This window comes from Thalassophryne amazonica, chromosome 14 (assembly GCF_902500255.1).
Source record: "Thalassophryne amazonica chromosome 14, fThaAma1.1, whole genome shotgun sequence".
Taxonomy (NCBI): Eukaryota; Metazoa; Chordata; class Actinopteri; order Batrachoidiformes; family Batrachoididae; genus Thalassophryne; species Thalassophryne amazonica.
In genome coordinates, this window is record NC_047116.1 from 5,996,622 (window position 1) to 6,014,252 (window position 17,631).

Consider the following 17,631-nt stretch of genomic DNA (forward strand, 5'->3'; position numbering starts at 1 on the left):
CTCCCGCCGTGGTCACTTTATCCTTCGACGTGGGTAACGGGCCGGCGGTCTTGGCCGTGAAGTCCCACCTGCCCCTGAATGACAGGCAGTGGCACTATGTGAAGGCGGAGCGGAACGCAAAGGAGGCCTCGCTACAGGTGGACCAGCTGCCCGTCCGCTTCCTGGAAGCGCCGGCGGACGGTCACCTCCGCTTACGACTCAACAGTCAGCTGTTTGTAGGTACGATTGTCACTCCCACAGCCCGGACAGACACACCCGTTACCAGACCAGTTAGCTTTAGCCAAACTAGCTCCAAGCTACAACACACTGACCTATTGTCTGAAGCCAAACTACCATCAAACTACATAGACCAGTTACTTTCAGTCAACTATTGCTAAGCTACAACAAGGAAACCAGTTAGCTTAAGCCGACCTAGCTCCAAGCTACAACACATAGAGCAGTTAACCCGCGTGCACGTGTGTGTCTCACTGCATAGGAAATGTGTTCTGACTTCTGTGTAAGCTAACTCTGTTAGCACTAATACTAACATTAGCATGAACATTGTCTGTGGCGCACGCTTCCTCGTGGTGTTGACAGACAGATCGGGATAATCTGCTGACTCATCAGAGATGTGAATATTTGAGGATACTGACGGCGGTCGTGTTTCAGGTGGAACGGCGTCCCGGCAGAGAGGCTTCCTCGGCTGCATTCGGACTCTGGTCATTAACGGCGTGACCTTTAACCTGGAGGAGAGGGCCAAGATGGCGCCAGGGGTGAGCTCTGGTTGCCCTGGTTACTGCAGCGGTTCCAGCAGCCTGTGCCACAATAGAGGGCGCTGTATCGAAAAGAGCAGCGGCTACGCCTGCGACTGCTCACAGTCAGCCTACGGAGGTCCCACCTGTAAGGAAGGTGAGCGAGGCTCCAGATCAACTAAAAATGTTAGGTCAGGCATCACAAATCGCCACATCCACCACATTATGGAACTATCTTAGGTCCTGCATGGCAACGGACCTCATGAACCAACATTAAACATGTTACAAATTCAAAATCTAATTCAGGTTGTTTTTAGGACTTGAGGCTTCCAACAACAGTTCTAAATGTCATTATGGGAGTTTTGCCTTAATTTATATTTATCGATTGAGAGACCGCCAAGAAAGATGATCCAGCCCGGGAATCGACCATGAGGACGCCACAGGGCGCATCATGCAGTATTTATAGTCAGATCCTAAATCCATCGCTAACCTGTCCAACTCTCTAAATCTTCACCCATATGTGAACTGTTTTAATGGACTCTAGTGTAGGGGGGATGGGGGGGGGGGTCTCGGGCCAAGGATGAAAATGTTGAGTGCCGACTGAACATGAGCAGCAGCTGCTCACTTTGCCTCTGTGTTTTGTAACTATTGTGACCAAAGGCTAATGGGGGTCCCAGCCATGCTTGACAGCATTTTAAACAATGCTGTCAGAGCACTCTCTGCTGGTCAAATTATGTAATAATTTCCAACAGCCAAAACGTGTGTGTGTGTCTTTTTTTTTTTTGCATTGTTTATTGTGTAAAATAAAAATTTTCATATCGCCAAAAATAACACCGATACTGATATGCTTATAAAAGGCTCATATCAGCCGATATTATCAGCTAACTCATTTATTGGTCTTGTTCCACGCACAATAAAAACTGAGTATCAGGCTCATCAAGGAGTGAACAGGATCAAAGATAAGGATAACACCTCAGGAACATGATCAAAGTTCTGTGATCAGAAATCAAAGGTTGGAGTTAAGGGCAGGATTTTTGCACTCTGCCCTTCTACTTCATTCATTTTATAAAGTTTTACAGTTTGCAGTTTGATTTTATTGCAAATTGAAAAGACTAAAACACTCCACGGATCTGCAGATCTGGTGATTGTTTTCTTGGAGGAAATCCTTCCATGTGTCATTGATCCATTGCTAATACAAAAGTATTGATTAGAGCAGCTTTTAATGGCTCCACAGCTCACTGGTCAACACTGGTTTAAACTGGCTATATTGTTCCTTTTGGGTGCATTTGGGTTTTGATGTTATTTTGTTTTTGTTTTTTTTACGCGAACATGGAAACCCTCCAGCTCTCCAGCCCTGAATATGAATAAGAAAAAAAATGAATGAATGGATCACTGATTGATTCCTGCAGATTTCACTTTTGCCCAAAGCTGTGGCTGCAGCCGGCTGAAAAATGAGGAAGGGAGACCTGCAGGATCGATCCGCGCACGTGTTTGTCAGCTGGTAGTAAATAAGCCAGCTCGCTCAGATCGCTGCCGGACACTTCCAGCGTGGAAGTGTTCTGCATCTTCATCTGGAAGGTGTTAAACATACGGCCTACTGGCACGCTCTTTGGACCTTAGTTTCAGGCAAACATGAGATGCTACATTTTGTTCCAAAAACAATGTGTTTAAAAGATGATAAAGTTTTAGGGTTGTTAAACACTGAGTGGATTTAGGCTTTAGCATGAGATACCTACACCCAGCTAGCTGTTATAAAGGCTAGTGAGGCTTTAGCACAAGTTAGCTAACCTCAACTAGCTGCTATAAAGTCTGGTGAGACTTTAGCATGAGTTGGCTACCCTCAGCTAGCCATTATAAATCCTGGTCAGGAATTAGCTTGAGTTACCTAGCCACTATAAAGGCTAGTGAGGCTTTAGCATGAGTTACCTACCCTCAGCCATCCCCTATAAAGGCTGGTGACACTTTAGCATGAGTTTGCTAACCTCAGCTAGCATATATAAATGTTGGTCAGGCTTTAGCATGAGTTAGCTACCCTCAGCTAGTCGCAATAAATGCTGGTCAGGCTTTAGCATGAGTTAGCTACCCTCAGCTACCTGTGATAAATGTTGGCCAGGCATTACCATGTTAACTACCTTCAGCTAGCAGATATAAAGGCTGGTCAGGTTTAGCATAAGTTAGCTTCCCTCAGCTAGTTGCTATAAAGGCTGGTCAGGTTTTAGCATGGCTTAGCTACCCTCAGCTAGCCGCTATAAATGCTGGTCAGGTTTTAGCATGGCTTAGCTACCCTCAGCTAGCTGCTATAAATGCTGGTCAGGTTTTAGCATGGCTTAGCTGTCCTCAGCTAGCCACTATAAAGGCTGGTCAGGTTTTAGCATGGGTTTGCTGCCTTCAGCTAGTCGCTATAAAGGCTGGTCAGGTTTAGCGTGAGTTAGCTTCCCTCAGCTAGTTGCTATAAAGGCTGGTCAGGTTTTAGCATGGCTTAGCTACCCTCAGCTAGCCTCTATAAATGCTGGTCAGGTTTTAGCATGGCTTAGCTACCCTCAGCTAGCTGCTATAAATGCTGGTCAGGTTTTAGCATGGCTTAGCTGTCCTCAGCTAGCCACTATAAAGGCTGGTCAGGTTTTAGCATGGGTTTGCTGCCTTCAGCTAGTCGCTATAAAGGCTGGTCAGGTTTAGCGTGAGTTAGCTTCCCTCAGCTAGTTGCTATAAATGCTGGTCAGGTTTTAGCATGGCTTAGCTGTCCTCAGCTAGCCACTATAAAGGCTGGTCAGGTTTTAGCATGGGTTTGCTGCCTTCAGCTAGTCGCTATAAAGGCTGGTCAGGTTTAGCGTGAGTTAGCTTCCCTCAGCTAGTTGCTATAAAGGCTGGTCAGGTTTTAGCATGGCTTAGCTACCCTCAGCTAGCCGCTATAAATGCTAGTCAGGTTTTAGCATGGCTTAGCTGTCCTCAGCTAGCCGCTATAAAGGCTGGTCAGGTTTTAGCATGAGTTTGCTGCCTTCAGCTAGTCGCTATAAAGGCTGGTCAGGTTCAGCATGAGTTAGCTTCCCTCAGCTAGTTGCTATAAAGGCTGGTCAGGTTTTAGCATGGCTTAGCTACCCTCAGCTAGCCACTATAAATGCTGGTCAGGTTTTAGCATGGCTTAGCTGTCCTCAGCTAGTCGCTATAAAGGCTGGTCAGGTTTTAGCATGGCTTAGTTACCCTCAGCTAGCCACTATAAATGCTGGTCAGGTTTTAGCATGGCTTAGCTGTCCTCAGCTAGTCGCTATAAAGGCTGGTCAGGTTTTAGCATGGCTTAGTTACCCTCAGCTAGCCACTATAAATGCTGGTCAGGTTTTAGCATGGCTTAGCTGTCCTCAGCTAGTCGCTATAAAGGCTGGTCAGGTTTTAGCATGGCTTAGCTACCCTCAGCTAGTCGCTATAAAGGAAGTTTCTGCAGCACACTTAAACACTTCTGTCATTGTCAGTGTACGTTAAAACTCATAAAAGGATCATTCATAATCATAGTGTAAGCGCAGGGGTGGTGGCCAAGTGGTTAATGCGCTTGGTTTCAGTGCAGAAGGTTTTGAGTTCAAATCCCACCCCTGCCACATTTCTCCATGTAATGTGGAATTGCGTCAGGAAGGGCATCCGGTGTAAAACCTGTGCCAATTTTCTGTGGCGACCCCGAGTGCAAACAAGGGAGCAGCTGAAGGGACTACTTACATAATTATAGTGTAAAATGATATTAGAAAATAAGTAATTAAATCAGTGAATGAAAACAAACAATTAAAATAATAAAAGACTCCAGTTTGGGATGTTCTTAAGGCATTTACTAAGTAAGTTAAGGGAACTGTAGTTGTTTGGAAAGAAGGTAAAGCAAAGCCAAGTATTATATGTATAGGTGTAGTAAAATATCCTAGTCTTGCAGAGGTGTCAACTTCTGACTTCTACTCATTACATTTTCACACAAGTATCTGTACTTTCTATTCCTTACATTTTTAAAACAAACAGCCTCGTTACTCTTGGCTTCAGTTTAATGTTATATATATATTTATTTTACGTCATGTGCGCCTGTAATCAACTTTTCTGCAGCACGGCTTTGCTTTGAACCGTGAACCAATCCAGGCAGTGGTTCGCGATTGAAGCAATGCTTCGACCTATTGCTTCGTTTATTCTTTTTTTCGCTTAATTTTCCCCCGCTAAAACCCTAAAGAGCATACTTCTGTGAGTATTATTTATCTTTTCTATGTTAAACCGACCTGTTATGGTCTTCTGAAACAGTTGATAGATGTATTTTATAACTTAAAAACGGGAGCGACGCTAACCCGTTAGCATGTCTATGGCATTTTCAATGTTAAAGTTAGCATTAAGCAGCTCTTGTCAGGTTCGGGTGCATTTGTTTTCAAATTGTAATATTTCTTAAATGTATTTTGGTTTATATATTAATAATCTAATGATTATTATATACAATTTTAGTGAAAGAGGCTAAAAGAACCTGAATAGAAACACAACAAAATATAAACGCAGCTAACAATGAACATACATATATAAATACATACATAAATAAGTGTTTCCTGTGAACACCGAGTGACTATTACACCTCCACTTCATCCCTGTCTTATTTAATGACAATTTGTTTCGGTCAAACCATATTTTCAATGTGTTAATTTCTTCAGTGATTTCCTCCAGAACTATCTGCCAAACTAGAAAACTGCTGCATCCTAGTAAGAGCAGAATACTACTGGAATGAATTTGAATAAGGAAAGTTGGGGTTTTTTTCTTCACTAAATGGATTTAGCACTCACTGCAGTTTATTGTCTGGAATAGTCCCAGATTGCATTTCAGAGCTTCTAGAATTGAAACATTTTCGTGCAGGTGGTGTTGGGGGGTAATTTTGGGTCTTGGGCCACATGTAGAAGGAATCAGTTTTTAAATTAAGCTTTCAATTCATATAGTGGCATCTACCTTTTTTTTTTTAAAGGTTACTTTATACTTTTATACTTTAAGTAGGTTTTGGAGCACATACTTTTTCACTTTTACTTGAGTAAAGAAGTCAAGTTGATACTTCAACTTTTACCAGAGTGTTTTTAAACTGCAGTATCTATACTTCTACTTAAGTAACAAATGTGTGTACTTTTGACACCACTGTAGTCTTGTAGGATTTGCCATAAAGGAAGCATGTATAAATTAAACAGGAGTGGTTCAGTAATCAAACCCTGATGGACACCACAGCTCACTGGAATTCTCTCAACATAGCCTCTATTTTGTCAAATTAGGTCCTTTGTTGCAGGTCTGAACTGAACCATTTTAGGACTGTTCCTGAGAGTTAAACGCAGTTCGGAACTCTATGTATCTGTCATATTTTGTGCTTAATGGTATTGAAAGTGGCACTAGCAGAAGGCTGTATTTTTATGTTAATCACCTTTATTTAGCTGTCATTATTCTCAAATCCTGAAATTCAAAGGATGATTTTGTCCACTGAAGGGTCGCCTGAAATAGGTTTGATTTTAAGCCTGGTTTTTGAGCAGATAATGTAATTTTGTAATAATGTAATATTACTGTGTGCTTAATCATGTATTCTGATACTATCTGGTAAAAGGGGGAATATAACTTTGTAGTTGTGTTCTACATTTATACATACCAGCTTGAGGCATAAATCGGTGACCACAACACGACGTTCAACACATCGCTAAATGCTCAGCCCCGCCCACTTTGCTTGATATAAAAGTTCATATTGCACTTGAGAATGTCGACTCTCTTCATTAATCCCTCATATGACAACAACTCAAACCACCTGTGACATTAATTAAATGAGATAAACAGAGTGAATCACATTCAGCCTAAAATCCAAGCGGAATGGGATGTGTGCCATCAGGAAGAATGAACGGGAACACGACATCCAGATGCAGTTTGAAGGAGAACTTCAATGATGTCACAAAGTGGATTTTGGAAGCTGATCAAAGTCTGTGTTGGGTCGATGACAGATCTCAGTTCCTCCACGGTCTCTGGTCTGTCTGTGTGGATCAAGCTTTCGCTTTCACGCCTGTCGGGAGTTCTGTTACCGTAGCCGAGGGGCTATCAGATATGTCATCCATATGAAATTCAATAGACTTCTTCTGATCCTGTCGTTCCTCTGAGGGAGCGTCTCCTGGGCCCCAACGTTCAACAGCAAAGCATCACTCATTCATACACAGACAGAAATTATTCGTATTGTTTATTCATTTTATTTATTTATTCATTTTTGCTGAAGGAAAATGTCCAAGTGTTGTTGTCATTCCTTTATTTAATGGTGCAATCATGTCAAGTGTAGTTTTGAGCTCTGAGTTTAAACTATCCACAAGTCTGTCTACTGATTGGGTATTTGCCAAGTGTGAGGCTAAGACATCAGGCAGTTTAGCTTCGAGTTCAGTCTTAGTTGAGGAGTTGATGTATCGCTGTAGTGATATATAATGTTGTTCCACAAAACATGGCAGCAAAACTGTAAACCTAATAAGTGAGTGATCAGAGACCACTGATGCAAGAGGCATGATGTCAATATTTGTGACAGCAATACCATGTGCGAGATCCAGATCCAGGGTATTTCCATTAATGTGCGTCGAGTCCCGAATGCATTGCCGAAATCCTAATGCATCCACAATTTCCATAAATGATTTGCAGAGGGGATCAGAAGGCTTATATGAATGTTAAAGTCACCAATGATCAGAATGTTATTTAGAATAGTTGACAAGTTAGAGATGAACGCACCAAATTAATGTAAGAATTCAGAATATGGGCCAGGAGGCTTATATACAGTGACAAAGTAATATGGCTGATTTTTATTCTTCTGACCTTCCTGAGCAGAGCGGAGAATCAGATGCTCAAACGAGTTATATTTGTAACCCTTAACAGCTAATAAGCTAAACCTAGATTTATAAATAAGAGCAACACCCCCGCCTTGCTTCGCATCACGAAGGACGTGACTAAATGTATATGCTGGTGGGCAGGCCTCATTTAAGGGGAGGACAGCTGTAGGTTTAAGCCAGGTTTCACATAACCCAATCATATCTAAGTGATGATCAATAATTAGATCATTGATCAACAATGATTTTGAGGACAGTGACCTTATGTTAATGAGACCCAGTCTAAGGACCTCAGTGGGGTTGACAGCTGAACTGTTTGGATTTAGGGGTGGTTCCAGAGTAGCATATATAAGGTGCCTAGAAGTAGGTTTAGGTTTGAGACATTCCATATATGTTGTAGGTAGTAGTCACGAAATCTTTGCTATTGCTAAAACAATCACTGGGCCATCCTCAATTTCAACATGATCCAATATAGCAGGGGTAGGCAACCTGTTCCAGAAAGAGCCATGAGGGTGCAGGTTTTCTTTGCAGCCGCTGACTCCACCAGGTGATTTTACTGATTAATATCACTTTGAGCAGATGGAATCAGTTAATCAGTGAAATCACCTGGTGGAGTCAGTGGCTGCAAAGAAAACCTGCACCCTCATGGGTCTTTCTGGAACAGGTTGCCTACCCCTGCAATATAGTAATGGGTATTAAGTTTGCAAAGCATATCCCTCTATGATTTTTATGGACACATCTACGGAAGCAATCATATTGAGAAGAATACCACATTATTTGTCTGATCATAATGATTACTGTTGTGTGGGCCGCTGAAGAGGAGGTACTGCTGGCTCACCACCACCAGATGGCGCCCTGCTTGGAGTGCGGGCTTCAAGCACAAGAGGGCGCCAGAACCACTGGGAGTGACAGCCGTCAATCATCCTCAACACCAGCTGTCACTCATTCATCTCATCATCATCATCACCATAAAGGCCGGACGGCGACTCCACCTCCTCGCCGAGAAATCTCCTACGATTAGAGGTAAACTTCTCTGCTGTGATTATTGCGAATAATAATCTGATCTGTTTTGCAGCTGTTTTTCCTGTTGGTATTCCTTATCTGGGATTTTTGGCGTTTGGTGTGACTGCGACGACTTCGCCTCACACCCCAAAACCGATAAGTGGTAAACAGGAGCTGCACGTGTGTATGATTGGAGGTGGAGGTTCTCCCTCCAAGAGGAATCATTAATCAAGGTTGCTGGGTGTGAGGATTCACACTCACCACCTTCTGTTTCTGTCTGCCAGCAGTACCAGGGCCGACAACGGAGGACAGAGACCACCTGGGGACTCAGGGCTTGGCGGCTTCGGTGTTCTTCAGGCCGTTGGTGGTAGAAGCGGTGTGGGCCCCGGCTCTTCGTTCATCCGAGGTCTCCTATCTTCAAGCCTGCCCGCAGTCCTCTTGTGTATGATTGGCAGCACTCTTGTTTATATTACGTTGTGTTCTTGTGCAACATTAAATTGTTACTCCTTCTCTTATCCATTGTCCGTTCATTTGCGCCCCCTGTTGTGGGTCCGTGTTACGACACCTTCCCAACAATTACAACTAAAAGGATTAACAAATGGAATAGTTCTGACTGTGTTGAAAGTTTGGTCTCCAAAATAAAGGTCAAAAATGTTAATGTCCATTGGATTCAATGACATGTGACATATGTTACCCTGTCATGTGACAACTTTCACTTTCTTTTTATAACATTCAGTTGTAGACAGTCTACCCTATACCTTTTTGGAATTATTATGACCAAACATATAATGTGGTATTCTTCTCAATATGACTGGAGCATTTTTAAATTTGACCTCTGTGTAACCCTTCATTGACCCCTATCTGGCTATAACTACCACCCTGGGATGGCTATCACACATTTTTGTGTGGGCCAGTGTGCACTGAGGCTGGATTCTAAGTGTCGCTTTGTCCCCTTAAGTGGTACCAAAAACCTGCTTGGATCATGGACTATGATTGGACATAAGAACCTGATCCATGTACGCGTCTTTCCCTTACTGATCCGATCCAGATATTTGTAACTGTCTGTGTTCAATCCTTGAAATGTCTAATAAGATTATGGACCTTGAATGGGACTATTCCACAGAGCGCTGGTCCTTCCCGTTTAATCACCAATAGCAAATCGGGGTGCGTTTTGAAGCATCTTAGTAATGTCTTGATACATCTTTGTCAATCTTGATCAAACTTGGTATACGTAGGAGTTACGCCCATCATCAGCACCAGATTTGACTTTCGAATCCAATTCAAAAATCGGATCCCGATTCCGAAACTTCTTGATACTGTGTGCTGACTTTTGAGTATTCATACTCTGAAAGGCTTCAGTCATGTTTGAACTTTTTTTAAATGGGATATTCATAGTGACTTCTGCTTGAAACTTGTTTCATCGCTCTCCATCGGGGTAAATATTTGAAGGTGACGCAGTGTTTGTTGCACTTTTTGTTCAGAGTTGAACAGCTCAATCATGTCTTGTTGAGGGTGCAGCGAGGTCAGGCCAAGTGTGAACAGAAGTGCCACGGAACCGCCTGGAGTCCTGGATGTCTCACATGTGCATTACATCTGTAACTTACAACCCCTGGCAATAATTATGGAATCACCAGCCTCTGAGGATGTTCATTCAGTTGTTTAATTTTGTAGAAAAAAAGCAGACCACAGACATGACACAAAACTAAAGTCATTTCAAATGGCAATTTTCTGGCTTTAAGAAACACTATAAGAAATCAGGAAAAATAAATGTGGCAGTCAGTAACGGTTACTTTTTTTAGACCAAGCAGAGGGAAAAAAATATGGACTCACTCAATTCTGAGGAATAAATTACGGAATCACCCTGTAAATTTTCATCCCCAAAACTAACACCTGCATCAAATCAGATCTGCTCATTAGTTTGCATCTAAAAAGGAGTGAACACACCTTGGAGAGCTGTTGCACCAAGTGGACTGACATGAATCATGGCTCCAAAATGAGAGATGTCAATTGAAACAAAGGAGAGGATTATCAAACTCTTAAAAGAGGGTAAATCATCACGCAATGTTGCAAAAGATGTTGGTTGTTCACAGTCAGCTGTGTCTAAACTCTGGACCAAATACAAAACAACATGGGAAGGTTGTTAAAGGCAAACATACTGGTAGACCAAGGAAGACATCAAAGCATCAAGACAGAAAACTTAAAGCAATATGTCTCAAAAATCGAAAATGTACAACAAAACAAATGAGGAACGAATGGAAGGAAACTGGAGTCAACGTCTGTGACTCCAGCTCCATTCCATAACTGTAAGAAACCGCCTAAAGGAAATGGGATTTACATACAGAAAAGCTAAACGAAAGCCATCATTAACACCTAAACAGAAAAAAACAAGGTTACAGTGGGCTAAGGAAAAGCAATCATGGACTGTGGATGACTGGATGAGAGTCATATTCAGTGATGAATCTTGAATCTGCATTGGGCAAGGTGATGATGCTGGAACTTTTGTTTGGTGCCGTTCCAATGAGATTTATAAAGATGACTGCCTGAAGAGAACATGTAAATTTCCACAGTCATTGATGATATGGGGCTGCATGTCAGGTAAAGGCACTGGGGAGATGGCTGTCATTACATCATCAATAAATGCACAAGTTTACGTTGATATTTTGGACACTTTTCTTATCCCATCAATTGAAAGGATGTTTGGGGATGATGAAATCATTTTTCAAGATGATAATGCATCTTGCCATAGAGCAAAAACTGTGAAAACATTCCATGCAAAAAGACACATAGGGTCAATGTCATGGCCTACAAATAGTCCGGATCTTAATCCACTTGAAAATCTTTGGTGGAAGTTGAAGAAAATGGTCCATGACAAGGCTCCAACCTGCAAAGCTGATCTGGCAACAGCAATCAGAGAAAGTTGGAGCCAGATTGATGAAGAGTACTGTTTGTCACTAATCAACTCCCTTCTGTCTGATCATTTCTTAATAACATTTACATTTACTCTGATGGACTACCCAGCAGTGGGGAATAAGTTTCATTGAGCCGAGTATTCCTTTAACTTTAACTAGTAGTGACTTCATGACTTTCTTTGCTAATAAAATTTTAACTATTAGAGAAAAAATTACTCATAACCATCCCAAAGACATATCGTTATCTTTGGCTGCTTTCAGTGATGCCGGTATTTGGTTAGACTCTTTCTCTCCGATTGTTCTGTCTGAGTTATTTTCATTAGTTACTTCCTCCAAGCCATCAACATGTCTATTAGACCCCATTCCTACCAGGCTGCTCAAGGAAGCCCTACCATTAATTAATGCTTCGATCTTAAATATGATCAATCTATGTTTATTAGTTGGCTATGTACCACAGGCTTTTAAGGTGGCAGTAATTAAACCATTACTTAAAAAGCCATCACTTGACCCAGCTATCTTAGCTAATTATAGGCCAATCTCCAACCTTCCTTTTCTCTCAAAAATTCTTGAAAGGGTAGTTGTAAAACAGCTAACTGATCATCTGCAGAGGAATGGTCTATTTGAAGAGTTTCAGTCAGGTTTTAGAATTCATCATAGTACAGAAACAGCATTAGTGAAGGTTACAAATGATCTTCTTATGGCCTCAGACAGTGGACTCATCTGTGTGCTTGTTCTGTTAGACCTCAGTGCTGCTTTTGATACTGTTGACCATAAAATTTTATTACAGAGATTAGAGCATGCCATAGGTATTAAAGGCACTGCGCTGCGGTGGTTTGAATCATATTTATCTAATAGATTACAATTTGTTCATGTAAATGGGGAATCTTCTTCACAGACTAAGGTTAATTATGGAGTTCCACAAGGTTCTGTGCTAGGACCAATTTTATTCACTTTATACATGTTTCCCTTAGGCAGTATTATTAGACGGCATTGCTTAAACTTTCATTGTTACACAGATGATACCCAGCTTTATCTATCCATGAAGCCAGAGGACACACACCAATTAGTTAAACTGCAGGATTGTCTTACAGACATAAAGACATGGATGACCTCTAATTTCCTGCTTTTAAACTCAGATAAAACTGAAGTTATTGTACTTGGCCCCACAAATCTTAGAAACATGGTGTCTAACCAGATCCTTACTCTGGATGGCATTACCCTGACCTCTAGCAATACTGTGAGAAATCTTGGAGTCATTTTTGATCAGGATATGTCATTCAATGCGCATATTAAACAAATATGTAGGACTGCTTTTTTGCATTTGCGCAATATCTCTAAAATTAGAAAGGTCTTGTCTCAGAGTGATGCTGAAAAACTAATTCATGCATTTATTTCCTCTAGGCTGGACTGTTGTAATTCATTATTATCAGGTTGTCCTAAAAGTTCCCTGAAAAGCCTTCAGTTAATTCAAAATGCTGCAGCTAGAGTACTGACGGGGACTAGAAGGAGAGAGCATATCTCACCCATATTGGCCTCTCTTCATTGGCTTCCTGTTAATTCTAGAATAGAATTTAAAATTCTTCTTCTTACTTATAAGGTTTTGAATAATCAGGTCCCATCTTATCTTAGGGACCTCATAGTACCATATCACCCCAATAGAGCACTTCGCTCTCAGACTGCAGGCTTACTTGTAGTTCCTAGGGTTTGTAAGAGTAGAATGGGAGGCAGAGCCTTCAGCTTTCAGGCTCCTCTCCTGTGGAACCAGCTCCCAATTCAGATCAGGGAGACAGACACCCTCTCTACTTTTAAGATTAGGCTTAAAACTTTCCTTTTTGCTAAAGCTTATAGTTAGGGCTGGATCAGGTGACCCTGAACCATCCCTTAGTTATGCTGCTATAGACTTAGACTGCTGGGGGGTTCCCATGATGCACTGAGTGTTTCTTTCTCTTTTTGCTCTGTATGCACCACTCTGCATTTAATCATTAGTGATTGATCTCTGCTCCCCTCCACAGCATGTCTTTTTCCTGGTTCTCTCCCTCAGCCCCAACCAGTCCCAGCAGAAGACTGCCCCTCCCTGAGCCTGGTTCTGCTGGAGGTTTCTTCCTATTAAAAGGGAGTTTTTCCTTCCCACTGTCGCCAAGTGCTTGCTCACAGGGGGTCGTTTTGACCGTTGGGGTTTTTGTTGGGAAAGTGTAGTGACACGGACCCACAACAGGGGGCCTAAATGAACGGACAATGGAAGGAGTTAAATTAGAACACTTTACTGTTGTGAATGTCACAACCAAACACAGCAGATTACAGAATGTAGACAAGTCAATTAATAAAGGTGTCGTGTGGGCAGGCTCGACGATAGGAGACGCCCGTCTGGAGACGAACCGGAACCACACGATTTCCACTGCCACCGAACCCGAGGGATACTGGAGCCGCCAAGTCCCGAAGTCCCCAGTGGCCACCGTCACGGCGTGTCGGATCTGGTACTGCTGGCAGAAAGCAAAGACAGTCAAGGGTGGGTGTGTGAACACCCAGTAACAATCCTGGTGGGAATTCCACCTCCACCTCTCACTCTATAACTTGCAGAGTACTGTAGTGATTCCTCAGGGGAAAAGAGTGCCTTCTAGCGCTCTCTCAGCTTCCACCGACAAAGGTACCGGTACTCCTGCAAACACTCACAATATACAAATAATATTGTAACACAACGGCTGAGGATATTACCTCTTGAAGAAGATGATATCTCGGCAATGTGGTGGAGGTGTCTTCCTGCTTTTATTCCAGATGTGAGTAGATGATTAGTGACAGTTGTCATGGATGATGAGTGACAGCTGTCACCACGGCTTGTTCCTGGAGGCGGCAGCGCCCTCTCGTGCCTGAAGCCCGCACTTCAGGCAGGGCGCCCTCTGGTGGTGGACCAGCAGTACCTCCTCTTCTGGCGGCCCACACAACAGTTTTTCCGTAATTATTGTATGGCTTTTGCCTTACAATATAAAGCGCCTTGGGGCAACTGTTTGTTGTGATTTGGCGCTATATAAATAAAATTGATTTGACTTGATTTGAAGTCCATGCCTCAGAGACTGCAAGCTGTTATAAAAGCCAGAGGTGGTGCAACAAAATACTAGTGATGTGTTGGAGCGTTCTTTTGTTTTTCATGATTCCATAATTTATTCCTCAGAATTGTGTGATTCCATATTTTTTTCCCTCTGCTTGGTCTAAAAAAGTAACTGTTACTGACTGCCACAATTTTTTTTCCTGATTTCTTATAGTGTTTCTTAAAGCCAGAAAGTTGCCATTTGAAATGACTTTAGTTTTGTGTCGTGTCTGTGATCTGCTTTTTTTCTACAAAATTAAACAACTGAATGAACATCCTCCGAGGCCGGTGATTCCATAATTTCTGCCAGGGGTTGTAGTCACAATAAGTGGGCTCACACAAAATTTCTTTGGACTCTGAACAAATTTAGAACTGCTACAGACCATGTGTACATGCAAATGATGAAGGCCCAGATGGCTGAGAAAATACTGAAACACACACTTTTAACTAAATTCAGACAACTCATATTTTGTAAACAATGTATTTTTAAATTAATTACATTCATTAATTCATTGTCAATGTCTCACATAACCATGGAATTGATGCTGTCATAATTAAAAATCTTACAGCAGTTGAGTTTTGTTTAATTGTTTATTGAATCAGAATCCTTTTATTGTCAGTTTACAGTGTATGCAGTACAAAGTATAACGACATTAAAAAGTAGCAGCTCTCTTTTCAGTGCAGTGGTTGATGATAAATAAATGATAGCGTTTAAATAAAATAGGATAGAATAATAAGAATGAAGGAAAGCAAAAAACTGTACATAATATACAAAATACGAGGAATGTGCAAAGATGTACGACAGTAACTGCAATTATAAAGAAGAGTTTTGTAGAAGAGGAACATTATATTGCATGAGGGAGAAAAAAATGGACAATAGTTGATCGTTGGTGACTTCCGACATCTGTAGTTGATTTTAATTTATTTACTGGCAGCATCGTAAGTTTTGCAAGCAGCAATGTTATTGTCATTCAAGTAAAATGATGTTCAGATTTTTATACGTTAATTACAGACAACACAAGCACTTACAAATATCATCTTTAGTAACTGACTGGTGAGGGTTCTTGGTGGATCATCACTTTCTCCGTCATTCCTCGAACAAATGCCACTTAATGATGACTGTGTTCCATCTCTTAATCCTGCTGATTTTCTTTCTGGTCTGTGATTTGCTTTTTGGTGGCAACTTTGATGTAAAAACCATCCAAACCTCAGGAGACGGTGCTTTCAGGATTCACACCATCAGTCCAAACCTCTCTTTTCTTTTTAAGGTTGTCATTTGTGGATGAAACACTACAGAAAACTCTGCTTCCAATGACTTCCTCCACTGACTAAATCTTTTCACTGTTTTCTCACATTTTGAGACCATCTTTGATTTATAAACTACTCTGTACATACACAACTAGATTGCCCATAACGTAGTTGATTTTTGACTGTCAACCCATTTTATTTTAGCCAAAAAATCACAGGGTTGTTCCACAGGGTGTCGTTCTACTGCTTTTGCTCATGATCCAAAAAAAGTGCAAAAGCAGGATGGAATGCTTAAATCAGCTGGCGTCCTAACAGGCTGGCTTATAAAGTGCAGACTTGGCAACTGCCTGGTTTATAACATGCAGACCTGGCAACATGCCCAAAACACAAGTAAGGACCTGCACCCTCGGCCAGACGTGATCGACCTGTTCAACTCTGAACACAAACCACAACAAACGCTGCTTCAGCTTCACATTTTTACCCCAGTGGAGCACGATCAAACAAGTCTGAAGCTGTAGTCACTGTGAATACCCTGTTTCATGAAGGTCTGAAGCCATTAGACTATGAACACCCAGAGGTTACCACGTACTATCAACAATTTCAATAACTGCGATGAAATTTTGGAACAGTTCAACAACTGGATCCAATTTCAAATCTGTTTCCAGTGATGGGTATAAGCACTACGTACACCAAGTTTGTTCAAGATTGACAAAAATGGATCAAAAGTTGGATCAGAAGTTACTACAATGCTTCAAAACATGGCCTCATTTGATATCGGGGATTAAACGAGAAGGAACAGCGCTCTGGAATAGCCCACTATCTTGACATGAATAAAATAAAATAAACAGTTGAGACATTATACATATTTTATCACCATCTAGTGGGCAATGTGAGCATTTGAGGGCATCTGGTACATTTCCTGCATGAAACCCAAAATTCTCTCTCTCTCTCTCATATATATATATATATATATATATATATATATATATATATATATATATATATATATATATATATATATGAGAGAGAGATGAAATATTTCTTTAGTGGGATGAAATATTCCATTTTATATAACGGCTGAGTGCTTTGTATGTCACATGACATGGATTAATTCATCCCATTTGTGTTGCATTTAGAGTGCAAATTTCTACACGCATGCGTGCACTCAGACACAACCTTGTGCATGCACATGTGCGCATACCCACGCATGTGCGCGCCCACACATGCACATCAGCACACACAAAACAAATCCACTGTGCTGTCTGGGAGCTGTTAGCAGGAAGAAAGAAGAAAAACTGGACTCGTTTCTGAGGTGATTTTTATTTTTTCTTTTGCTGCACTTTTTGGTAGTACACGCATGCACAAGTACCGACCAGGTTGCGTGTCTGTGTGTGGGCGCGCAGGGGACAACAACTCTGCCGAGACATAATTTGATTGAATTAACTGACACTGCTAATTCTTGTAAGACACACACACACACAAAACAAATCCACTGTGCTGTCTGGAGGCTGTTAGCAGGAAGAAAGAAGAAAAGCTGGACTCATTTCTGATGTGATTTTTTTTTTTTCGCTGCACTGAGGATGTACACAGTCAACCAAACCAGTTGTGTGTGTGTGTGTGTGTTTGTGTGTGTGTGTGTGCATGCGTGCGGGAGACAACGACACATGATTTGATAGCGCTCACTGACGCTGCTTGTAACATACACACACACACAAAATCCACTCCGCTGTAAGCCGTCTGGATGCATGAAGACCTGTTCACATGAAACACTGATGTGATTTTTGGCTGGACTGAGGAACTACACAAAGTCTTTTTTTTTGATGGAAGTCCGAAGTCAGTGC

At 41.6% G+C, this 17,631-nt stretch overlaps 1 protein-coding gene across 1 annotated transcript in view; it reads left to right on the top strand.

Annotated features, from left to right (window-relative positions):
* Positions 1 to 17,631, top strand: part of cntnap5a (contactin associated protein family member 5a) — a 267,130-nt gene that overhangs the window by 232,578 nt on the left and 16,921 nt on the right. The window contains exons 17-18 of the mRNA XM_034186315.1: positions 1 to 219; positions 649 to 888. Of these exons, the coding sequence (XP_034042206.1) occupies positions 1 to 219; positions 649 to 888 (459 nt within the window). The remainder of the gene's footprint in view (positions 220 to 648; positions 889 to 17,631) is intronic.